We start from the raw sequence: 26,878 nt of genomic DNA, 5'->3' as shown, positions 1-26,878 counted from the left end.
TTCAGTCAGGGTGTCTAGAAGGAGCCTTACTAACCATCAGACTTGCTGCTGGCCTTCATCAGGCTTTGGAAGGTGTCCTCCTGCTGGAGTCTGACTTTCCTTCTCTCTGAAGCCAGATCATGCTCCACTTGATCGTGTTCTGTGAGAATGGTGACCGGCTTTAAACAAACCTACAAAACCAAAATGGGGAGCCTCAGTGGTTTAGCCACAAGTGATTTCAAAGGATGGTCGAAGCACTTTCCAGAATGTGTTTCTCCCAGTATGAGGAAAAGACGCCAATTTAATTGTCTTAGGCTGAAAAGCGTTTTGTTTTCTGTTTTCAAATTGCGTAAGTCTGTGTTGATTTTTAAATGAAAGGAGACAAAGAGAAAGGAAAAGGGAAAGGAAAGACCTCCCCCCTCTCACCTCCATTCCTGTCCCCCATGCTCTCTCTCCTCAGCTCTGCCTCTTAACATCCCTCCTCTTGGAAGCTCAGCGCAAGGGCTGCTGCCTTCTATGAGAGACCTGTTCTGCTCCTTCCAGGTGTTTGTGCTGCCTCCCTCCTCTCCATAAAATGTACTTTGTATTTATTTTCCTGTGTATGCTTACCCCCCCCCCCCACTTCCTGAGGGAAGGCATTACTTTCATTTCCGCCTCTGCGGTTCACATTTACATGGTGCTTCATGAGTCCCTTTTTTTTCATCTTCTGAAGTTCAATCTATCAAAACTCCTATCACATAGCAAACTGGCAGAATTTTGTTATGAAAAGTGTTTCAAATTAAACTGAACATGCATTTTATTAAGCACTAACTACATGCTAGGCACAGGGGGAAGCACTAGGAATAAAGTGCTGGATTGGGAGTCAGAAAGACAGGTGTTCAAATCCTCCTACTTACCAGAGTGACTGTGGACAAGCCATTTGATTTCTCTCATTCTGGGTTTATTCTGTAAAATGGAGATTGTAATAACACAGTAACACTAGCAACATCTCCCTTAGGGTCGTTAGGATCAAATGACACAATGGATGTATTTTTCAAACCTCAAGTGCCATGTGAGCTACAGAGATCAAAATGAAAATGTCTCCTTCAAGGAGCTTACATTTTGCTTTGGGGAAATAACATGTACATGGATAAATAAATTCAAAAAATTTTGGGGGAGGAATCTTGGGTAAAATATGGTACCTGAACTGATTTTTGAAGGGAGCCAGAGACTCTAAGAGGTGTAATGGGGAGCATTCTGGGCATGACGAATACTATATGCAGCAGAACGGAGGTGGGGGAATGGGATCTCATTGCTAGCTCTTTCATCTATGTAGATAGAAATAATTTGAAAATACTAAGTAAACTGTTCTAAGCATAAGCAATTAAATTAGCAATTACACTGAAAACTTTTCCTTTTTTTACTATTTTTAAAGAAATTTGAAAGATTTTTAAAAGAATTCTTAAAGGCATTTTAGAGATTTAAAAGAAATTGTAAAGATTTTTAAAGAAATTTTCAGGGAACTGGAATGTCTTAGAAGTAGATGCTGAGCTAGGAATTAACATATAAATGCACCAATGGGGTGAGGAGGCTTTCCAACAGAGGACAGCATATTTGGATGGCACAAAATAAATGCATCCAGAGTAGAATTGTCATGGTCAAAATATTCCTATTTTTTAATAGGCAAACAAAAATAATGACACTGTTGTACACTGTGTAGATCTGAAGAAAAAAAAAGTCATGTTAAATGATACCTGGCCGTTGGAAGGGTGTAGAGCTTTAGTGCCATGCTCCCCAGCCTGAGGGCTGCCTGATGGAGCTGGGTCTAGTTAATCATTGCCAATTTCACCTACTATAATGTTGGACAGAAAACAGTAGCTACTCTGGGTCATGAAGGGCTCTAAGATCAGACCAGGTCATTGATCTTTCACTTAGAGTCTCAATGTTATATGAATGAATGGGAATTATGCCAAGGGGAAAATAAAGTTAGGCTCTAAGTGTTTTAAGATAAGGAGCTAGCTGAACCAAAGAATTGTGGCAACATCCCAAGTCACTAGGCTTCTAAGAGGAGGTCTTCAAAAGCAATTTGGGGGGTTAAGTCTGGATGGGATTTAAGCATTCCAACTGAACATACCTCCATTCTGTGGAATTTTAGGGAGGGGGAAGTAAGGGGAAGAGGTTGATGGTGGGTGGGGCTGCTTATCCTTGGATTCTGGAGTACAAGGGGTGGGGTGTCTGGACACCATTTCTTGCTTTCCTCACTGACTTCCTGTCATGTAGTTCCAAGGCAAAGGGGACTTTAAATCCAGAGATGTTCTCTGATAAACTCAAGATTTAAACATAAAACAAAACTCAGTCAAAAAACCAATGATTCCATTCTCAAGTGAATCCCAGTGAATATCAATGATCTGGCAACTTAAATCAGATGCCACTGGGGCATTTGGACAGTTCCATCAACTTGTATGTATCTAATATGTCCCTAGTTATTGACATGTCTCCTCATTAGACTATAAATTCTTTTTGAGGGCAGAATATGCAAACTGAGGGAAGACACTGTTTTTGCCTTTCTTTGTATTTCCAATGTTAAGCACTGCACTTGGCATACAGTAGGTAACCTAATAATGCTTATTGATGGACTGACTCATCTTTGATACTGGCTAGAAAATATGAGTTAATATTGGTAAAATGCTTAGGCCCAGTACCTTGCACATAGTAGGCACTTTCCCTCTCTCCCCAATAGCTGGTATTTTTAAGGCACTTTAAGGTTTGCTGAATGCTACATACACACCTTTCATATGTGTGTGTGTGTGTGTGTGTGTGTGTGTATGCACACACACACAACTTCATTTGCTATTTATAGCAACCCCTTGAGGTAGATACTACAGATATGATTATCCCCATTTTACAGTTGAGGAAACTGGTCTTATGGTTTGCCCAAAGTCACAAAGGTACTAAGTACCACAGCTGAATTTGGGCCCAGGTATTCTGAATTCGAAGGCCAGGCTCTTTTGCTAGCCCTGAATACTCTCAGTGGTACCTTGCTATGACTGACATTTGTCTGACCTGCTCTGGGGTTAGCGCATCAGACTAGAAGACCTATATGAGTGAGACTGTAATTACTGGCCAGTACCATAAAGATGGCGCCTTTTCCCATTTTCATATTTAAAGAGATGGACACAGATGAAGACAGAAGACAGGTTTCAAAGAAGGAAGGTATAAATCATTAGGGACCTGAGGATAAAACAGAAGATAAAGTACCAGGGAGCTTCAAAGAGAGGTAGGAAAAAGGGAAACTTTACAGGATAAGATTTAAATAGGAAATAGAAAAAAAATTAACACTTTTAAAAGGCAGTATTTAAGTGGCTTTACCGTATGACTATATCCCACCTGACCATAAAAATGGAAAGCCAAGGAAGTAGAAATTTGTATCCCCAGAAGCCAAAAGATGAGGCTCCCTCCTGAGCAGCACGATGCCAACCACCCGGCTCTCCTGCAGCAAAGGCACATTAGGTCCATGTGCTTCTTTTATGGGAATATTTACTGTACATGCCTAGGAGCTTATTTTTAAACTTCAGTAACTCAGCAACTTGGACTGTTTTTTTTTCTTAAGGTATCAAAAATGATTGGACCATGACATGAAACTGCTTACTAAACTGCTCTTACTTTTTAAAAAAGAGTCAGTTTTGAGTTATAGAGACACGAGAAATGACCAAACCAGTAAGCAATATTTTTGAAAGCCTAGTATGACCTTCGGATCCTTAAAATACAAGGCTTTTTTTCCTGCCTCTTCCACAAACTGCCAAGTGCTATTTTTTTGTCTGACTAAAGAGATGCTACTGGCTAAGAATCATTTCAGAATAACTTCCAAGAAAAATTGCCAAATAATGAAGATACATATCTTAGTAGGATGCTGATAGACTAATAATACCAATTCAGTTTGTGAATATGTCTTTGAGTTACATGCTAGATTTTTCTTGAGTGAGATAATTTACCTTTTCTCCTCCAACTGGTCTAGCCACAAACGTAGAAAATGCCACACTAATGAGTTTCTGAATTCTGGTAACTGTGTCTTGCACTATGACTTTAATGCCGATCTAAAATGAAAAGAAAGAGAGCTTTAGTGCCTATCGATCAATCAATAAACATTTATTAAGCACTGACTATATTCAGTATTAGACTGAAGCATTCAAAAAACAAACCAGCCATTCTTCTCAGCTTCATCTTCTAAAATGTCCTGCGCATAGTTCACCCTGATGAATATGCAAAGTTACTTCTCTAAATCACTTGTAGGCTGCTTCTCTTGCTTTACCTTGTGAGGCACTGGAAGCAGAAGGGCAAGACACTTCCCAGGGAGCTATGGCATACAGGGATGGAATCTTTCTGGGTCTGAAGGATGGAGAAACTTAACCCCTCAGGCATAAACTGGACAAAGGTGAGGGCAGAAACATGGCTGGGTTCTAGTTAACAGGAATTGCCCTCTTCGCAACCCTGGATGCCCAACCTTACATGTCTGCAGAATTGTGGGAGAACAGGGCTCACTGTTGAGTGAATGTTCATTTTCATTAGCTACAAATGATGGACATTCATTTTGCATCATCATCATCATACGCCAAACCAATCAGCAATCTAGTCTTTTCAAGTCATTGGACTCATTAATACTAATTATACTCTAAAACCTTTGATTAATAAAAATCCAACTAACCAGAACCCCCAATCAACCAGAAATCTGTTATGTTGCAATCATCTATCTTTCATACACCAAGAAGTAAAAGAAATACACACACACAGAGTAAAGTACCCCAGTTGAGAAATAGCTAGACCAAGGTCGTGGTGAAGTTGCATTGATCTCGCTGCGCCCTCTCACCTCATTTCCAAATCTGTGTGTCAATTTACCTTGGAACAGAACTAAGCTAGTGAGCCATTTGAGAGCTATTTACAACTACATAAAATCAGAAAATAAGATGAACAGGAATTTATCTAAAAACAGGTGGGACGTGATAGCACAAGCCTCTAATCTCTGTTACTGGGGGCCAGGTGCTGAAGCTAGTGGATCTCTCGAAATCAGGAGTACTGATTGAGAGGGGGCTAAAGTCGATCGATGAGTTTGCACCAAGTCCAGCACCAATTTTGTGAGAAACACAGGGCTAACAGAATGTCCAAGGAAGGCAAGTCAAACCAGGTCAGAAATGGTCTGGTTAAAGCTCTCATGCTGATCCATAGTGGGATCAGGCCTGTGAATGCTGATGAACTTCCAGTATGGGTGAGTCTCAAAAAACCTCATTAATTAAATTTAAAAACAAATCCCCAGTGGCATTAGGGAAAAGGTCAAGATCCTCACTTCCCTGACTTTCCTCTCAAATGGCTAACTAGTCTAGTCTTATTCTAAGGTCAATTGACACACTAATATAAATTGATGGCAACAATGGAAACTAGGTGAGAGGGCATAGTTAGATCAATGCAAATCCACCACGACCTCCATCTGGCTATTTCTCAACTGGTTCCTGCAAGGCTTATGGGCCCAAAGGGTGAAGGAGGCACCAAAGGTTGCCCAAAATATCACAAATAATGGGGCCACATCAGCATACCCAGGACAAAGAGGCATTGCCCAATCGTAGAGAGAGAACTGATCTTGGAGTTAGGAAGATGGGGATTCAGGTCATACTGACATATACAGGTTGTATAACTTATGTAACTTTGCAGAAATGTTGCCAATTTATCTTTGTTAGTGGAGGTAGTTCCCTACACCAATGAAATGACAGGTATCAAAAATCATCAACTAGGGCTATTTTAAAAAGAACTGTCAGAAGCTTTGAATGCTCAATAGAATATTGCAGTTGCAATGTCCAGTAAAACTAAACCCTCTACCGCCACAGAAAAACCCTTTGAATAATTACTTTCCAGAGATTCAAGGGCTTCTGGTTTGCATAAGGAAAGTAAGAAAGGAAAGGAAGAGCAAGTTCGAGTTAAACTAAGGAAGGCAGAGAACAAGATCCTCCTGCTTTCTAGGAAGCCCAGGAAAGAAGGGAGAGTCCCTCTACCCTCTGTGTATATCTTTCTTTTTACTTCTTGGTATATGAAAGACGGAGGATTTCAACATAAAATGAAGATGATCTGGTTCATTAGTATCCATGAGATTGCCCATCCATGAGTGAAGGTTTATCTTCTGGTTTTCTAAGCATTAGTATTAGATGTATTATAATAAAGATATATGATCCTATTAATGCTTCCTCTTCATTGTGGTAAGATGAAAAGAACCTGGCTAGAGTGAAACAATAGAACTTTTAAAAAACGTAAGTAGTATTTTATTTTCCCCAATTACCTGGAAAGACAATTTTCAACATTCATTTTTTATAAAATTTTGAGTTTCAAATTCTTTTCCCCCATCCCTAAGATGGCAAGCAATCTGATATAGGTTTTGTATATATATATATAACTATGTTTAACATATTTCTACATTAGTCATGCTGTAAAAGAAGAAACAAAACAAAAAGGAGAAAAACAAAGAAAGTGAAAATAGTATGCTTCAATCTGCATTCAGACTTCATCTGCTTTTCTCTCGAAGTGAGTCCTTTGGAATTGTCTTGATCAGATAACAGAACTTCTTACCTCCATGCTGGTTTTGAATGCTCTGATGACTTTAGCCTTGATATTGATGATCTGTCCAACCCTAGTGAGGAAAAGCCAAACTTCAGTTGTCTAGGTATGGTTAACGTCAGATCTGAAGTTTATACACATCCAGCAAAGAGTTTGGGGGCTACATAGCAGCTCCATTATGAATGGCGAGATCCTAGCCCATGTAAGATAAATAAAGATCAACAGCAAGAGAAAAAAAAGCCCTAATTCCACCATAACACACCCCTCCTCCTAACCCGAAGCATCCCAAGCCATCTTCTAGAATGCTACCTCAGCCTCAGGAGGAAGGCTGTGGAGAGCTACTGAGTATAAAATTAGCTCAAAAATATCTCTTATGTTTTGACGATTTGCTGACTGAGGTACTGGAGTCTGGTTTGTGCTACTGTTGTCTGTCCTTCATCCTTGAAGAGCCTCAGTGGCACCACTCAGGTTACATGCTGGCTCATGCCTGAATTGGATTTAAGTGAGGTAGACCTGTGCAGTCACCAGGCTCACTCTCTCCTCTACAGGCATCAAAGTCCAGTGGCAAGACAAAAGTTAAAAGGCTGGTCTTGCCTTTATAAATTAAGGTCTTTCCCAGGCCTCCTTTTTTTCTCACTTCTTTTGTTTATCCTATAAGATTTAATTGAATTCAGTTCAACAAGCATTTATTTAGCATCTACTATGTCCGGACACAATGCAAAGCACTAGGGAGAAATAAACAAATTCAACAATTTCTTCCCTCAAGGAGCTTATATGGTGAAATGAGATTTTTAAAACTCTATATAATTAAGAGGGCAGGAAAGTATTTTTACAACCAGTGTCTCTGATAAAGGCCTCATTTCTAAAATATATAGGGAACTGAGTCAAATGTATAGGAATACAAGTCACTCCCCAATTGATAAATGGTCCAAGGATATAAACAGGCAGTTTTCAGAGGGAGAAATTAAAGATATCTATAGTCATATGAAAAAATGTTCTAAATCACTATTGATTAGAGAAATACAAATCAAAACAGATCTTAGGTACCACATCATACCTATCAGGTTGGCTAACATGAAAAACTGGAAAATGATAAGTGTTGGAGAGGATGTGGGCCAATTGGGACATTGTTGATGGAATTGTGAACTGATCCAACCATTCTAGAGAGCAAGCAGGAACTATGCCCAAAGGGCTACAAAAATGTGCATGCCCTTTGACTCAGCAATACCAGTTCTAGGGCTGTATCCCAAAGACATAATAAAAATGGAAAAAGGACTCCCATGTACAAAAATATTTATAACAGCTCTTTTTGTTGTGGCCAAGAACTGGAAATTGAGGGGATGCTGCCTGAGGAATTAACACAGATTAACAGACAGAACATCACCACAAGCAAATTCCCCTAGCTCACTCAGGCTTGCTTCTCTCAGCTCTGCTTCTCTCTCTACTCTTTCCCTCCAAGCAATACAAGATATATGCTGTTTCCAGTCAAAGACTTGATTCAATCAAAGTCAAGACTCACTGAAAGGCACTTGATTGGCTAAAACTCAACCCAGAAGAATAGCAAAAAATCCTATTTTATTTGGCATTACAGATGCCTATCAAGTGGGGAATGGCTGGACAAGTTGTGGTATATGAATGAAATGGAAAACTATTGTGCTATAAGAAATGATGAGCAGGTGGGCTTCAGAGAAACCTGGAAAGACTTATATGAACTGATGCGGAGTGAAGTGAGCAGAACTGGGAAAACATTGTACACAGTAACAGCCACAGTGTGCAATGACTGACTTTAATAGACAGCTCTTCTCAGCAATGCAAGGGTCTAAGACAACTCCAAAAGACTCATCATGGACAGTGCCATCCACACCCAGAGAAGAAATATGGAACCTGAACGCAGATCAAAGCAGACTATTTAGCTTTCTTTGTTTTGTTTCATTTTTCCTTTCTCGTTCCTCCCACTCTTGTATACAACATGAGTAATGTGAAAATATGTTTAAGAAGAATATATATGTGCAGCCTATATCACATGGCACATGGTCTTGGGGAGGGAGGCAAAGAATATTTAAAACTTACGGAAGTGAATGTTGAAAACTGAAAACAAAAAAAAAACTCCATATAGAAAGTGTTTTTCTCTTTCATATCTCTCCCTTTATTTTTTCTTTTTCCTCACTCACTGTCTCCTGCTATGTCACTCTCTATCTCAGCCTGTATCATCAACCTCTGACCTTCATTGAATAAACCATGTATTCCTGAGGGTGTGTTAGAAGACTAGGGCAGAGGAGAAGGCCTAGGGCAGGACAGTGTTGAGCTAATTAGGGAGGAGAGTACACACACACACACAGAAGGGGCAGATCATTTTCACTTTGATAAACTTTGGTTCTAAAACTCAGGAATCTAGGTAGTGGAAGGTGGAAGTTTTCTAGCCATGAGAGGGGGAAGAATCAGTTGATCAGAGCCTCTACCTTAAAATGTGACACAGGTTCAGGCCCTCAAGGAGGTTATGCTCTCACAAGCAAATGAGAATAAGATAACAAGATTTTATTTAAAAACAAAATTATAAAAATAAATCCTAGGGCGAATGTATATTTGCTTAGTATTTCTAGGACATGTAATTTCTTCAAGATGATGGCTCTTTCCACAAAAACAGATTGCAGTTCTTTTAGTAAATTGTCTTCAAGAGCTTCTTTGACTGATAATTTACTACCTGTAACTAAATTAGTCATGAACTTCTTCAGAATTACCTTGACTGATTGTTCAGTCCTTAACATCTTTCTATCTGGGTAAGACCTGCCAGAGTTTATCCTCTCCTGGAATTTTCTTTAATAAGTAAAGGTCATATCCATACCAGCATGAGCCACCAGTATGACACTTTTGTGGAGGATATTCAACCATCCATCCATCCATCCAAAAGTCAGATAAGCATAGGAACCCTGAGAATGGCCACACTTCCCAGACCATCAAGCCTTCTTCCAGCCTAGGCCTCATGGTCATTAATTGGGAAAGCAACTCCAGTGGAGAAGGCTCCAGCCATCCCCACCAACTGTCAACCAATTGCCACACAGAGCAGATGGGCTCTCTTAGCTGAAGCAGCAAGGCATTCTGAGGGAGAGTCAGGAGGCATAAAGTGCTGGGCAGGGCAGGCTACCATCACCACTTTGACTACCATCTCCTCTTAGACCTTAAGAGAGAGAGCCTTGGGAATCTAAGAGCCTTGGGAACAGTAAAGCTTCTAGCCAGTGTCCTCAGCCATCATCTTGACAAGCAAGTCCTGTGGAGATGTTGCCTGGTGACTGCCCCTGCAGGGACCGTAGCCACAGCTACCAAAGACTTAGCAAGGAAAGTGCTTGCCACCAAAGTCTCTGGCTTTGACAAATGTTTCTACATCAGAAACTAATATCAGTTTATCAATGGTAATAAGATTAAAGAAGAGACCTTCATATCTGCTTTGTGACTGCACCCTAAGGACCATGGGACTTTTCCATCTGACTTACAGCTAAAACCTATATTTATTGTCTCGCCAATAGAATGTGAGCTCCCTGCAAGCAGGTGCTATCTTTTCTATTTGTATCTTCAGCACTCAGCATAGTACACACTAAGGGCTTAAAAAATGCCTCATTCATTCATTCCCCTATATACTTTCAGTAGTTATGATACTTACTAAATAAAATTTTATATTTTCTTTTCTTAATTTAAGAGACTAGTGAGTTGAACATTTTACTTTTCTCTGAGGAAAATAAAAGCCAAATTAAGCTATTTTTTGTAAATGGCACTAGATTGATTTTTTTCCCATAGGTCAGTGGCCTTTCATGGAACACAGATTCCTCACCCTTGCTTTAAATAGCCCCAGAGGAATTCTGCAACACATACATGAAATGTCACAAAATGGCAAAAACAGAGATCACTAATGAGGTTATGACTGGAGTGAAAATAACAGAATTTAGAAATGAAAAAGATACAAAATAATCTACGGCATCCCCTCAGTAAGGTATATGGCACCCATTTTAAAACTCCTTACTTGCAAACAGGTACATTTCTCATGGAAAAAGAAAAATGTCTGGGCGTGTGAAAGAGGCAGCACAGACCCTCAAAAATAGAAACAAACCATTTAACGCAGCCTCAGAAATTCTGTGTCACTATAATATCATTAATGACTCAAGGAAACACAACGTGAACCCTCTGTTGCATCACTCATTGCTTGTAATTTCACGCTACTGCACACAGGAAAATTCTATTTAGAAGTGAAGGGGTTAAAAATCAATTACTATCTTAATCTGGAAGTCTGTCAGTCCTACTTTGGGATTGGTTCTGTCCTTGGGTGGTTTTATGTCACTTATGTGAGTATAGAAAGGGTTAAGCAACAGTTTCCATAGCAAAGATGGACTTGTTCTTCAGATGCAGAAGAAGTTAGTAAATTTCTCACTGTCCTCTTGGGTGGTCCAACCCTAGTGACAGGCCATTCTTACAGAGAGACCTGGTCCTGATACCATTCTGCTTAAATCTCCACAGTCTGCCTCTCCAGGGTTGTTGGGAGGATTAAATGAGGTCATATCTGTAAAGTGCTTTCTTAACGCTAGGTTATTTTTGTTATTATTATCATCACCATCGTCATCACTGTTCTCAAGTTCAAATTCCTCTGCTTGGCATCCAAAGCCTTCTACAATGTCATTGCCTCACCTTTCTAGTATTACTTCATATCACTCCCTTCCATGTATTCTAGACTTTGGCAGAACTAGACATGTCTCTGCCCTTGGCATATGCAAAGCACTCTCGTATTTTGGTGCTTTTCTCAAGCTATTCATTGTGTATGAAATGCCCTTAATTTCTCTTTTCTCCTGCAACATTTCCACCCATCTTTAAAGCCCCACTCAAATCCCATTCACTGGGCCAGGAAGGCCCAGCGGATATCTGACAACAGCCTACCTTAGCTTTGTAACTCTCCAAAGCGTTTATTGTGTAATAATGGGCTTTATGGCTATAAATTCCAGTTTATAATTTTATAGATATAATTACAACATAGCATTATAATATAATATATATAACTCATTATTTTATAAAGAACAAAATGGGCAGAACCAAAAGAATATTGTATACAGTAACAGCAAGATTGTTTCAAGAACAACTTTGAGCCATTAAGTCATTTTGACCATTGTAAATACCCAAATTAACGACAAAGGACCTATGAAGGGAAATGCTATCTGCATGCAGAAAGAGAACTGATAAATAGATGTATAGAATGATTTTACACACACACACAAACACACACATACATACACACACGCACATGCACACACATCTCTGTCTAATGTAGCTGTCTCTACGGTTGGGGGGAGGGAAGAAAAAAAGGAAAAAATGTACTTGATAACTTCATTATATATTGAAAAGGAATAACGAGTTGTACCTAACAGATGTGCAGTTTCATAGGCAATCATCTTTTTAAAATTTACTGTTATGGAAATGCTCATTTTATTTCATAAATTAAAAGAAAGTTTTAAAAAATCCCAATATTTTATCTATCCTTACTACATGTTTAACTCCTTGAGGACAGGGACTGTTTCTCACCCAATTTTTGTGTCGTATGTGCAGGCAACGAAGCATTCCGAACACCTGGGCACTTACATGTCTTTGGCATGATAGTAAATCGCAATATTTTTTAAAATGTATCTGGTTACTTTCCATGGTTGCTACATTTTTAACTGTTCTGCTTGACTTTATTTCCCTTCATCTTCTGCCAACTTCACCTTCCTGGGAAAACTCTTCGGGGAAACTCTAGAACCTATAGTTGAGTTAGTAAAGTTAACTAGAATTTAGCAATTGGACAAATATTTAATATATCACTTGTATCTTATGTGCATGCAACAAAGTGGCTCTGAACACAGTAGGCACATAGCACACATCTGTTGAATTATGTTGAATTGTAATATTTTAAAAAATGTATCAGGTTACTTTTCATGTTGACTTATGATGCATAGGTTAAGATAAGCAAAAATGGTCTTTCAGCAGAGTCATGAATTGGGTGAAGCAAAGAATATTTCCACTGAGTAGGTGTTCATAAGATGGTTACCTGCTCATGCTGGACAAGAGAGAATGCTGCAGAGATACAAAAATAAACTGGGGAACTTTCCATGTAGGTGAATCACCTCTGTTACATTGGGCTTGGTCACCATGGCAAGGAAAAACAAGAGTGGAGAGCCTCTAGATAAATAAATACCTTGATTAAGCAAACGAACTTACAATCTATAGCTCACAGCTCTGAAGCTTAATATATAGAACATATAATCACTACCCCATCATAGCAAATTGATTAATACTGATCAGATTAGGAGTCCTAAATGAATCTACTTTCTCAGTATATCTGTTTATCCAACGATATGTACTACTATGTTCATCTTCTGTATGTTACATATTTAATTTTGTTCAACTTTTAATTTTTTAACTAATACCAAATAGCTTTGATGATTACTGTTTTGTAACATGGCTGGTACTACCAGGCCACCTTCCTTCCTACTCTTTTCATGATTTCTCTTGAGATTCTTGACCATTTGTTGCTACAAATGAATTTTTGTATTTTATTTTTCTTGCTCCATAAAATAACTGTGCTATGGCACTTAATAAGTAAATTAATTTAGGTAGTATTGTCTATTGTTGATAAAGAACTGGTCTTGGATCCAGGAAGACCTGAATTTAAGTCTTACTTCTGGCTGTGTGACCCATGGTAAGTTACTTAATCTTTCATTGCCTCCAGGTAACTTCCCAAGATTATACATTACAAGAAAAGGGTGCTGACTTGCATTGGTAGAGGGAGTTTCCTCATCTGGGAATACCTTAAAAGGACAGAGCAGTCTTTTTTACTATATTGGGCTAGCCCAACCATGATCAATCTCTTCAACAATCTGAGTCTGTTTTATTTTTCTGTAAAGGATGTTTTGTAGTTGCATTTATATAGATTCTCTGTGTGCCTTGGTAGGTAAATTCATAAATATTATGTATACTCTGTAGTTTTTTTGAATGGAATTTCTCTTTCTTATTATATACTTGAGGAAACAAGCAGACAGAGGTTAAGTGACTTGCCCAGAGTCACACAGCTAATACGTGTCTAAGGCTGAATTTGAACTCAGGTCTTCATGACTCCAGCCTAGCACTCCATCCATTGTACCAGCTAGCTGCCTGAACAAGGATTTCCTCTACAACATATCTACCAAGTCATCCTCCAACCTTTGCAGGATGAAAGGAACATGCTCTTACCTCTGAGGAAGCCTGGTCTGCTTCTGGATAGCTCTGATTGTTAGGAATTCTTTTTTGTTTTTTACACCAAGTCTAAATCTTGCACTATGATAACTTCCACCTATCACTCTTAGTTCTGCACTTTGTCAAACAGAAAACATCTAATCTCTTTTCTATTGGTCAGGGCCTTCAAATGCTTGAATACACCCACTGAACCTTCCCCCAGCTTTTCTGTACTCCTACTTCCTTCAACCAATCCCTAAAAGATCTCCTGGCTGTTTTCCTCCAGATGCCCTTTAGTTTACCATTGTCTTTTCTAAAGCATGATAGGCTAAATGGCATATTTGAAGTATGGTCTGATCATGGCAGAGTACAGCAGAATTACCACTTCCCTGATCTCACTTCTATTTATAATATCATTTATAATCCACTAAAGTGCCCACTGCAATCATGGTCCTACATCTAGCATGATGGATTATGGAGATTGTGTAAAAAATATTCCTATTATAAAAACATATTCAAACATTCCCACCCAATCCTCATCCCCAACCCCATTCCCCAATTCCAAGTAAAAGGCAATTCACAAGGTGGTAAAATCAGTCTAGGAAAATAAAAACCAAAAGCAGCCAACAAAATGGTTCCCTGGAGTCTCAGGAGCTCTCAGATAAAAATTGTTTACATATTCTCCTTGCCCAAAGGGTCCACACCTGGTCCCCAATCAAGCCACCCAGGTTCACTCTGATCATAAATTGGCAACAGCAATTGGTGGTTGGTAGTGCAGTGTTCTACTCAAACCTCCCAAGTTCCACTTGTGTCCTAGCCCACAACATGGTAGATATTTGTCAGGACAATTGCTATCTAGCCATGCCTCTCCCATCTTGGAACTGTGACGTTTTTCTCTTGAAGCCAAGGGGAAAGTTTTGAATGTATCCCTATTCAATTTAATCTTATTCAAACAAGCTCAATGTTCTAGCACATCAAAATATTTTTGGATCTTGACCCTGGCATCTGACTCGTTGGCTATCGCTCCAAGCTTTGTGTCATCTCTAAGTCTGATAAGCACGCTATATCCCCTTATGTCTAGGTCATTGAAAAAATTGTGCAACAGCCCAGATCCCCGGAAAGCTCCTCTAGAGACCTCCTGGCAAGATAATAATCAAACCATTATTGACTACTGTTAAAAAAAAAAGTAGGTGAAAGGCATGCTGTTTGGAAGATAGTTATTGACAATATATTAAAAACAGTTGAATAAATTTATATTAAATATATTAATATCTATTATAAAATGCATATTAACATATTGTAATATATAATATTTTATATATATAAATATAAAAAATTTTAAAGTCTTAAAAGACTTTCTAATTTTTAAAAACTTACTGTTTCTGTATCCCCTTAGAAAGAGTTGAAAGTATCATTTTAATCAGAGCAAAAGGGCCTAAGAGAGAAGAGGTAAATCAGAGACAGCTGACCCAAGAGGAGTTGGCTGAAAACCTTGACTCTGGGTAGCAGCTTTTCAAAAGTGTAGTGGGAAGTAGTTAGTTCTCCATTACTAAAGGTCTTAAAACCAAGTATGTTGGAAAGGGAATTTCTGTTGAGGACTGGATTGGATTAGGGAGGTGACTTCCTGGGTTCTTTCCAATTCCTGAGATTCTGTGAGTCTAACACATGCTTGTGGAAGGGTAGGAGACAAAGGAGTAGGCTGAACTATGTATATATGTATGTTATATATATAATGTATTTAAGTATTTCCATACTGTATTGGAAATCTGCTAAATCAATTCATTTGACTCAACCATCAAACTTTTTGCTATGACTCCTTGGTTTAAAAACTATTATAAAACCCTAAATGAATTTGTTTCTCTAGCACTTAATAAATATTCACTGATTGATTGTTTTAGAGAAGTTGAATGAATACTGAATTTAAAGTCTGAGTTCTTGGGTTCCAATACTTCTTAGTAGCTCTTTAACTTGACTGCAGTCACAAGTTCTTTGAACTTCAGCTTTTCAAAATGGAAAATGAGATGCCTGAGTCAAAGTTGACCTCTGAGGCCCTTTCTCACTTAGAAATTATATGGAAAAAAACCTTTCCATCTCTACTGAGGAAAATTAATATTATGCAGTATCATTTTATTTTTAATATTAATGTATAATATACCCTTTCCTGGAAAATCTCTCCCCCCCACTCCCATCTTTTAGCCTAGCTCAAAAGAGACTCCTCCCAGGCTGAATTGGCTGAGGAATGTCATTACTCCCAGCCCCCAAGGCATCTACCTCCATAAGGACTCTGGCTTTTTGCTTCTGACTTAAGCAGAAGCCAGCTAGAGTTCAGGCACCCACTCTGGTAGGGGGATGATTCTTGTGCCCTTGCCTTTCATCAAAGTTGAAGAGAGTTGGTCTAAAAAAAAAAAAAAAAGGAGGTGGGGAGAAAAAGCCAGCCAAAACCTGACTGAAATGGCTTATTTTTTTCTAATCAAGATGGCTGGAGGCAGCTGTCTTTCATGGAGCAAGTAGTATTCCTTGGGTGTCAGAGAGAAATGGGATGAGCCGCATCTGAAGGCCCAGCTCCCTTTTCAACCCTGGCAGATAGATCCTGAGGATTAGCCCTAGCTCCTAAGGGTGAAGTAATAGCTTCAGAACTGAGAACTATTAGCCCACCTCCTCATTAAAATGTCCACCAATCAGGGTTGCCTTATGTTTGCCTGGGGAGGGCCAAATGATGTCCTGTCAGGCCAATCAGAAGAAAGACACACTTAAGTCTATGAGACCACTGGCCTTTGCTCAGGGTCTTTGGCACAAAACGAGGCTAGCCATGAGATTCTCCCCCCCACCCCCCTCCCTCCAACCAGATTGGAGGCCCCTGTTAATCAAGGCTATCTCAGTAAGAGAATTGCCTCTGTCTGCCTTTTGTTAAATTTCACTACTCAGAGTCTTTAGTGTTTACCCAACAGTTTTATAATGAAATATACAATTAGAGAGGGTTTGCTTATTATCATTAATTATTTTTATTAAAGGAAATCAATCCTGAAGCAGTCAGTTATATACTACCAAAATGTATTCACAAATGCTTGGAGATATTTTTCATCAAAGAAATGTAATTAGGAACTTGGCTTTATATTGCAAGTAAGAACTAAGCTTTTCAGTGGGTACTGAGTTTTTAAAACCGTTTAAATGAAGCCCTGTGTAATTGACTATGCCAATGACTTGACTGCTGCCTTCAGGTGATGAAGGTGAAGCACTACCTGGTAGCATACTTCTGGAATAAATCACTGAAAACCAGGAAGGAGCATTAGCAGCATCACATCATATCCCTTACCTGGCTGTCTCTTCAAACTGTATGTCATCCACGGATGCTGTTACACAGGAGACTCCAGCATGTTTTTCAGCTTCAAATCAACAGACAAAAGAAGAGATTGTCATATCTGATGTATTTCAGCATGAGAAAACAAATAAAAACTAAAATGAATTCATTCTGGCTGGTCGCTTCTCATCAGTCATGATACCTCTTTGGGCACATTTCTGGACTGCCGGCAGCTGTTCTGTTGGTCTGTGAGTTATGTATAGACTGCATGGTACCTCTGCTATTGTGTTGGAAAGTTCTAAATTTATACAAATGCTGGTTTCTGCATTAACACAAGTATACAGCTCATCAACCTGCATAAATGGAAATTTTTATTGTCAGTGCCGATTTTATAAGTTCTATCAACCAACATAAATTCTATCACTTTTGAGAAGCCATTCGGTGTAGTGGGTGCAGAACTGGCTTCAGATCCAGGAAGGCCTGGGTTCAAACCCTGACGCTTATGTATAGTGGCTCATGTGATCCTGGGTGATGCATTCAACCTCTAAGGACTGCAGGCAATTCTCTGAGTATGGATTGCTGAGAAGGTGCAAATCTACACTGGTAGAAACAGCCTCTTTATCTGAGAGTTCCTTGTATCAGTGAAACAAAGAAGTCTACTTCCTGTCAATCACCTTTATTTAATTTCAGGGAAACTACCCTTCCTTGCTTTCTCTAATACCTCCCCCCTTCCTTACCCCTCATCATCATCCAGTAACTTAGTAGACCCTGATCACATAACAATAGAAGACAGTCAACAAACATTTATTAAGAACTGACTGTGCCAGGTGCTATGTTAAGTGCCAGAGATACAAAAGGAGGCAAATACAGTCTCTGCTCTCAAGGAACTGCTTCTCATAGTGGGGCAACATGAAAATAATTGTATATACAAAACATGTATGTCATATATACACACGTATATGTGTATATAAATATATATGTTTCATATACACATTTCTTTAATCACAATGACCTTGTATACTACAGGTGTTATTGTCCTTCTTTATGGATAGGGAAACTGAGGCTCTCAGATGTGCTCATAGTCACACAGCTAGTGTATGTTGAAGGTGAGATGTAAACTAATCAAGTCCCAGCCCAGGACTTTATCCACTTTGCAACAATGTATCTTAAAACCTTAGTCAGAGAGAGTCTTCTCGGTTCTGGAGAACTTGGTACTAAGTACACAGTGAGTAGTCAGTGAGACCTTGTTCGTATGTTAGCATGCGCAAACTAAATATTCATGTACCTTCTTGTAAGGTCTTGTGATTTCACTCCTGCGAGAGCTTCCTCCATGCCTTCATGGACAGTTTAATGAATGTCAGTGGCCAAAACAATTTATTATCTGGTACCTCTGCACTTAACGTGGTTGGTCCTTGGATGACAGGTACATAGACTAATCCATAAAGCTTTCTAGCTTAGCAGGACTAGCTGTGCCTTGCCCATCAATGAGGTGACCTTTGAGAATCCATAGTCACAACCAGACCATGCTGAAGCCTCAGGGTAGGATTTTAATGCAATTCAACTATCTTTTACATTAATAAGGTTCCAAGGGAAAACAGAAGAGAGGAGTGAGTATCCTGGTTACTGGGCTGCATTGGTTCAACACTGTTGTATTTTGAGGGTTGTCCTTTTATATCTCCTAGGGTCCTTTATAGCAAAAGATCAAGGGTCCCCTTTGGTAAGGATTTTCTGCCTTAACTACATATATATAAAAGCAAATTTTGTTTAAGGGACTAGAACATAAAATTGCAAACAGACTGAATGGATTCACTTTTTAGTTCAAAAACTGAATTTTTCATATGAATTTTGGCTCTTTCTCCCATATCAACTAATGAGCTGAGAAAGAAACAATGAATTATATTGCTTTTGTATTCTTTTAAAAAGGGTTCCTTTCTTTCCACCTTTATATTTATCAGTGGGGCCAACTCCAGTGAAAATGAGAGGAAAAACATTCCTGGCATACTGCTGCTTAAAACTTAAAAGAGTATCCAGTGTTACTGACCTGCTTATGTCTGTGTATGTGCAGGCTGGGGCTACAAACAGGCCACCAGCCAAATAGGGCAGGAAAAATCTATATAGTTAAGGAGGAGCTTGCAAGGACCAATCTCTACCACTTCATAAACTATGGGAAATTACTGGACCCAGTACCCGTTTTCCTCTATGCTGTATTATTTAGTATCCTCATCAATTCCCAGGGATTCAATGATCAAATCTATGCAGATGATTCTCAGATGAATTTATCCATCCCTAACCTCTGGCCAGACCACCTGGCTTACATCTCCAAATATCTCTTATTGGATATCTTGAAACAGATGTTTCATATACGTCTTAAACTCACCAGGTCCAACAACACTGAAATCCTAGATACCCTGCCCTTTTCCCACCTTCCACATTGCTGTTGAGATCAATACTAGCCACTCAGACTCGTGACCAGGGTCTCATCAGCAACTCCTCAGTCTCTCTCACCCTTCATATTCAATCTACTGCCAAAACCTGGCAACTTGTGGTTACTACCTTCATAACATCTCGTGCCCATATAATTACAGTAGCCTGCTGGTTGGTTTCCCTGCCTGATGTCTTACTCCACTTCAAACTATCCTTCACTCAGCTGTCAAACAGATCACCCTAAAGCATAGGTCTGACCCTTTTATCCCTTGATACTCAATGAACTCCAATGGCTCCCTATTACCACCAGTATCAAATATAAATTCCTGTTTAGCTTTTAAATACCTTCATAACCTGGCCACTTCCAGTCTTTCCAATTTCCTCATACCTTATTGTTCTCCACATATTCTGTGATCCAGTGACATTGAGTTATTTGCTGTTTCCCAAACAAGGCACTCTATTTCCTAATTCTGAGAATTTTCACTTTGAATGAGAGAGTATGGAACTCTCTCCCTCCTCATTTCCACCTCCAGGCTTTCTTCATGTCTCAGCTTAATCTTAATCTTAAAGCCTTCCCCCGAGATCATTCCCAATATATTCCCCGTCTGTCTTGGTTTTTGCATGTTTTTTCTCCCACTAAAATGCTAGTTCCTTGAAAACAAACTTGTATTTGTATCCCCACGGTTTAGCACGGTGCCTGGTACATATTTGGTGCTCGATGACTTAGGAAACAGTGAGGAAACCTGGCTGAAATAGAATGCCACCTAGAAATATTAAGAAATTATGGGAGAGGTAGGATGGAACCTTGGAAGTCTGCAGAGTGCTAGGTAAGAAGGAACCTTTATAGATACCTGGGGCATAGCATGATGAAAACAGTATTTAAGGAATATTAGTTCTCAAACAATAGAGAAGTATTGGAGAGAGGAAAGATTGGAGAGAGAGAGAGAAAGAAAGAAAGAGGAAAGCCAAGGATAATAGTTAGAAGACCTATGCTATAAAAAAAGGGAAAAGGACCTACATATATAAAAATATTTACAGCAGCTCTTCATGTGGTGGCAAAGAATTAGAAATTGAGGAGGGGGTGGGAATAGCTGAACAAGTTGCAGTATGTGATTGTAATAAGTGTTCCTATGCTTTAAGAAATGACAAGCAAGTGGATTTCAGAAAAAACCTGAAAAGATTTACATAAATTGTTGCAAAGTGAAATGAGCAGAACTAGAACATCGTACATAGTAACAGTAACATTGTGCAACAATCAACTATGAATGACTTAGCTCTTCCCAGAAATACAATGATCCAAGACAGTTCCAAAGGACTCGTGATGGAAAACGCTATCCATGTCCAGAGAAAGAACTGATGGATTCTGAATGCAGATTGAAGCATACTGTTTTAAATTCTTACTCCTATTATGGAAATATGCTGTACATGATTGCAGATATATAACCTATATAAAACTGCTTACCATCTTAGGGAAAGGGAGAGGGGGAGAAATTTTAAACTCAAAATTTTATATAAAAATGAATGTTAAAAATTGTCTTTACATGTAATTGGAAAAAGTAAAATATTATTTAAAAAAAGAAGACTGTTGCTGTTACCAATTGTGAGGTTTTTGCCATCGTGATTCAGCAATTAAGAAAAATCTTGGATATTATCATAGCCCAACTCTTTCATTTTACAGCTACAAAAACACAAAGCTATTAAGTGAGATGGTCAAAGTCACCCAATGACAAATGGCAGAAGTGAGATTTGAATTTCTAACTCAAAATCTGGTGCCATTTCCCACTGTACTGTAAGTGCTAAGGTTTAGAGTGTTGACTGGGAGACTGGACAGGAAGGGGTGAAGCTGTAGATGAGACACAGAGGATGAAAGAAGTCAAAGATGGCCCCAAGGTTTACAACCTGGGAGGCTAGAAGAATGCTGATGCCTCTCACAGAAGGGAGGTGGTTAACACTAAAGCTAAGTTGAACATATTAATCATCCTTTAATGATTTAGAAGACAATTTGGGATCTCACAGTGCCTTGGGGCCCTCATTATGAACATCAGTTACTATTGTGCTCTAGAGTGCAGAAGTGCTGGGTGGGAGAGAGCTCTGGCTCATAGAACAGCTCTTCCTCTGCCATCATTTGGTCCCCTGTCATAGAGTATCCCTCCTTTCCTCATGTGTGGATATTCTGTTGTGTGAAATCATGTCCCCTGGCCATGAACACAAAAGAGGCAATGTGGTGCCATGGAAAGAGAGCCAACCCTCAGGCAGAAGACGTAGATTTGAATTCTGGATCTGTTACTGTCTGTTACTATATAATCCTGGATGTATCACTTTCCCTCCCTGAGACTTAGCTTATTCATCTGTAGAATGGGCACACAAAAAATACATGTACTACCTTCAAAACCTTACATAACAGTTGCAAGTGCTAAATAATAATTCAAGTCAACATTTATTAAGCTTAAGTTTGTACAGGCACAGTATAAGACTCCAAATGACAACTAGGTGGTGCAATGGATAGAGTCAGGAAGCCCTCAGTTCAAATCCAGCCTCAGACACTTATTAGCTGTGTGACCCTGGGTAAGTCACTTAACCTTGTTTGCTCAGTTTCCTCATCTATAAATTGAGCTAGAGAAGGAAACCATAAATCTCTCTAGTATCTTTGCCAAGTAAATCTCAAATGGGGTCATGAAGAGTCAGATATGACTGAAAACAACTAAAAAAAAGAGATGTTATCTCATAATTTAGGCTATGATGTGAGTATTATCCTTGCTCTCCTGAAGGCATGCCATCATGGAGCTCTCTTTTGGTCACAGATCTAGAATTGGAAGGGACTTCCAAGGTCATCACATCCAACCTCCTCATTTTACATATATGGAAACTGAGATCAAGATTAAGTGACATGCCCAGCAGAAGTAAGATTTGACTCCAGGTCCTCTGACTGAGCCAGTGTTCTTTTTACTGCACCTCGACAATCTCCTCTTTTTCTTATAACTACTATTAATGAGTAGAATTGTTGGCTAAGACTTGGATTCTTTTAGATCCTGAGTCTCCCAGTGTGGGAAATCCAACAAAACGATAAATGATTTTGGGGGGCAGTTGCATGGGGGACAGTTGCATTGATGGCAAAACCCTTCCTTCACTTTGTTTTTCAATTATATCACTGTGGTGACCCAGAGAAAAAAATAAGCCCTTAAAAATAAGCCTAGCTTTTTGCATAAAGATAGACAAGTGTCTTGTTGATAGGTCACTTAGAAATGGGATCAGAAATTAACCAGACTAACTTTCTGGTGTCTCCTTGCTGTAGGGACCTAAATAACCATAACATGTTGTGGGGAAGGTCCCAAGCAGAGCCATAGTCCCACTGGGGGTGCAGTTATCAAATATAGGGTGGTAATTTTTGAACCTTGCCTTTGACTCTAGAAGCCTTCCAACACACTCTCTGTAAAAGCAACCCATGAAGTTGATAATACAAAGATTATCATCCCAATTTTACAGATGAGGAAACTGAGGCAAAGAGAGACTAAGTGATTTGTGAAGGGTCAAACAGCTAGTAAGGTTATGAGGCTGGATTTGAACTCGAGTTTTCCTGACTCCGATCTGGCACTCTAATGTGTAGTTGCATCATAGATAGGATATAGCTGACAGTGACAGAACTGGGGGTCATCTCAAGGTCATGTGACTTTATCCTGATGCCTCTCTACATGTGACATTGAATTCTGAATCTGTTTCTATATAATCCTAGATGTATCACTTTACCTCCTAGAGATTTAGCTTATTCATCTGTAGAATGGGCACAAAAAACCCACACGACATTAGAAAACTAGAACTCATAGCTCACATCTGCTGTGGTTTGGCAAAAATAGCAGATTGTACATGAGATTCTCTTCTCACTTCACTAACTAGATGTGTGACCTTGGGAAAATTACTTGATCTCTCTCGCCTTCAGTCTCTTCATTTGTAAAATGAAGACTGGATAATTTTTCAATTCTGCAGTAGCATCCTAAGATACATTCAGTCATGTATTTGCCTTTGGGGCTGTAGGTGAGGGCTTTGGGATATGGGAGAGAGACTAAGTATTTAAAAAAGAAGCTAGGGGTTGGGAAAGTCAATTTGTCTACTTTCCAAGTTTTCCAGTGAACTCTATGACCTGAGAATCGCTAAGAATCATAGAATGTTAGAACTGGAAGGCACTTTAGGGGTGATTCAGCCCAATCCCCTCATTGTACAGATAAGGAAACTAATGGAGAGGGAGGAGAAGTGATTTAGCCAATTAATAAAGTCTGCATTTTGCCTGGACAAAGCATTAGTGTGCTCTCCCATTAGTGAACAACTCTGTAGGAGGTAGTGAGGAAACCTGGCTGAAATAGAATGCCACCTGGAAATATTAAGGAATGATGGGAGAGGCAGGATGGAGCAAGACGATGAAAGATCTTGAAAGTCTGGCAAAGTGCTACTGCCCTTTTAGTCCTTGAATATTTAATATGACATATACTACATAGGCTTTTATTTATCACAAAATAAATATCTAACTGCTTCCAATATAATTTTCTGTAATAAATGCTTATAAACAGTATTATTTAAGAGTACCCCTTTATCCCTGGTTTGGGTGCTGCTATCAGTCTAGAGTAATCGGTTGCCTCCAAATTGAAGCACTTCAATGTCTGATGTGAAATTTCGCCAAATATTTGCATTTTCTGAGCATTTTGTATAAATACATCTTTCTCATTTGGATTTTTATGACAGTTACTGGCTGCAGGGAACAGCTCGACAGTTACTGAAATCAAATTCTGGGCAGAGCTGGGCACCAGGAGGTCACGGCCAGGGCTGGGGATGGGGGGCAGGCTTCTTTCGCCTACGTTTCTTTCAGTCTTTGGGAGATTGAATGACCACGCCAGAGGAAGGGCATTTGAGGCAGATAGTGAGTAGTGGGAGGTGTGTAAAGGCAGCTTAACTTTCTGTACTGCCCTCCAGAGCCAGGTAAATGCCAGACTGTATCAGCCCCTTCACTTCCACCAGCTCCGCGGCGGCGGCAGTGCCCCCTGTGCCCCGTCTTACCTGCCAGGCAGGCGGTGGTGTCAATCCACTTAAGCAGCTGGCCGGCGCTCAGCTCCCCACGGTGGTTAGCGTGGGAAGGGAAGATGGCTTGGCACATCTGGACCTCGGCTGCGCCGCCCAGCGGCCTCTTCTGGGAGTCTGGGGGTTCCATGCTGCGCTCCCGCGGGCTGCCCCACAGCTGGCAGGCAGGCTGTCTCGCGGGCCGTCCCGCTGTCGTCTGCCTAAATGCCCAGAGCAGCGCAGACTGACTGCACCCATGGTTTCAAAGGGCAGTTGGCACGTGCGGGTGCTGGCAGGGATCATCCACCCCGTGCCCGGGTCCTGCAACACCCGCCTCTTTCTGGCCAAGGGCAGGGCCTGGAGCACCAAGGTCAGCGGCCATTTGACCCCTCTCCCTCCCTTCTCTGACCTTCCACACGTGAGCAGCTGTAGGTTTAGGGCTTGCCTATTTTGCCCCCTCCGCAGAGGACAAGGCGGGGTAGGTGCCAGTGACCAGTCCCTGGAGAGAAGAATCAGTCACAAGCAGTTAAAGACATGCCAGTTCTAGGTCTGGCGGGGCGGGGGGCAACTGAATGAACTCTTTCTATTTAACTGATGCAGAGTGAAGGAACTAGACCAGGGACGGGGAACCTGCGTCCCCTCAAGGTCACATTGTGGCCCTCTAGGTTCTCAAGTGCGGCCCTTTGACTGAATACAAACTTCACAGAACAAATCCCCTTAATAAGAAGATTTGTTCTGTAAAACTTGGACTCAAAGAGCCACAACCCAAAGACCTAGAAGGCCACATGTCGCCTTGAGGCAGCAGGCGCCCCACCCCTGAACTCCACCTTAGGAACAACCTACTGAGTAAATGGTATGTATTGGGACAGCTAGTGGTCAATGGATCCAGGGTGAGACAGATCGGTGGGAGAAGACCTGAGCTCCCAATGTTGCCTCCCACACTCAGTAGCTGGGCAGTCCTGGGCAGACCACCTCCCCTTTCAGTTTCAGTTTCTTTGCCCGTAAAATGAGGATTATACACCTATCTACGTCATGGGGTTGTTGTAATCATCATATGACTTGCAAACAGTGCTTTGCAAACCTTTTAAAAAGAGCTACGAAACATTAGGTAGTATTAGCTATTAAAGACAACAACGTGTACATACACACGGCATGGAAAAGCAGTTGAATTCTGACTAATGTCAACATCCAGTTTCATTCCTGGGAAACTGATAATAAATACATCTTTCTCCAAGAAAGTTAGTGGACAATGGGTGCAAAATGTTGCATATGCTGGTATATGCTTAATAAATGCTGTATTAATTCTTTTTAAAAAATATAATTGTTTTTCTTTGATACAAAGGAGGGTTAAGTTGGGGGAGAGGTATGCTGGGAAATTGCTATCATGTAAAAGCAAAGGCATCAGGAAGGCAAACAAAAAACTAATGTGACTTTAGGCTGCATTATTAGAAGCACAGTGTCCAGAATAATCAATTAAGTATTATTTAATTATTACTCAAGTATTAATTACTTAAGTATTAATTATTCAGTATTACTATTGCTTAATTACCATGTGCCAGAAAGGCATCTAAGTGCAATGGATAAAGTGTGGGACTTGGAATCAAGAAGACTTCCTGAGTTCAAATCTAGCCTCAGACACTTCCTAGCTGTGTGACTCTGGGAAAGTCACTTAACCCCATTTGCCTCAGTTTCCTCATCTGTAAAATGTGCTGGAGAAGGAAATGGCAAACCACTCCATTATCTTTGCCAAGAAAACCCTAAATGGAGTCAGGATGAGTCAGACATGACTGAAAAATGACTGGCCAACAAACGTGCCAAACAACACTCCCAGAATACAACAGTCCAACCACACCTGAAATATCAGGTTTGATTCTATGAACACACTTGGAAGAGGGAGATCAAAATGGTAAGGGACTTGAAATTAGGTCATATATAGAAAAGGTGAAGGAACTGAGGATGTAAGCCTAGAAAGGAGAGGACTTAGGACCAGGATCATAGGAGTTATAAATGTAACCCTTTCATTTAGCAAATAAACTACCCCCTGCCCCCCCCCCCCCCAGTTCATCCCTTGCCTAAGGACACAATTAGTGGGCAGCAGAATTGGGATTTGAACTCAGGTTCTTTGACACAGAAGTCTGCATAATTTACACAAAGCATGCTTCTATTAACAGGAGGACATGATGGATACCTTCAGGATTTTGAAGACCTGTGTGGGGCCAGCTAGGCTGCGCAGCAGATAGAGTGACCTGGAGTCAGTAGGACCAGAGTTCACATCTGACCTCAGACACTGTGTGAAGCTAGTGACCTTGGGCGAATTATTTAATCCTGTTTGCCTGTTTC

The 26,878-nt window shown here is 40.1% G+C and overlaps 1 protein-coding gene across 1 annotated transcript in view; it reads right to left on the bottom strand.

The window, feature by feature from the left end:
• Positions 1-24,988, bottom strand: part of ACOT12 (acyl-CoA thioesterase 12) — a 67,027-nt gene extending 42,039 nt beyond the window's left edge. The window contains 6 exon segments of the mRNA XM_072606249.1: positions 35-170; positions 3,951-4,052; positions 6,565-6,625; positions 17,087-17,156; positions 24,539-24,787; positions 24,790-24,988. Coding sequence (XP_072462350.1) covers positions 35-170; positions 3,951-4,052; positions 6,565-6,625; positions 17,087-17,156; positions 24,539-24,787; positions 24,790-24,841 — 670 coding nt within the window. The 5' untranslated portion in view covers positions 24,842-24,988.
• Between the last annotated feature and the right edge of the window lie 1,890 nt (positions 24,989-26,878).

Source organism: Notamacropus eugenii, chromosome 4 (assembly GCF_028372415.1).
Source record: "Notamacropus eugenii isolate mMacEug1 chromosome 4, mMacEug1.pri_v2, whole genome shotgun sequence".
NCBI classification, from domain to species: domain Eukaryota; kingdom Metazoa; phylum Chordata; class Mammalia; order Diprotodontia; family Macropodidae; genus Notamacropus; species Notamacropus eugenii.
Note: the sequence above shows the minus strand (reverse complement) of the source record. Positions and strands in the feature narration are given on the sequence as shown.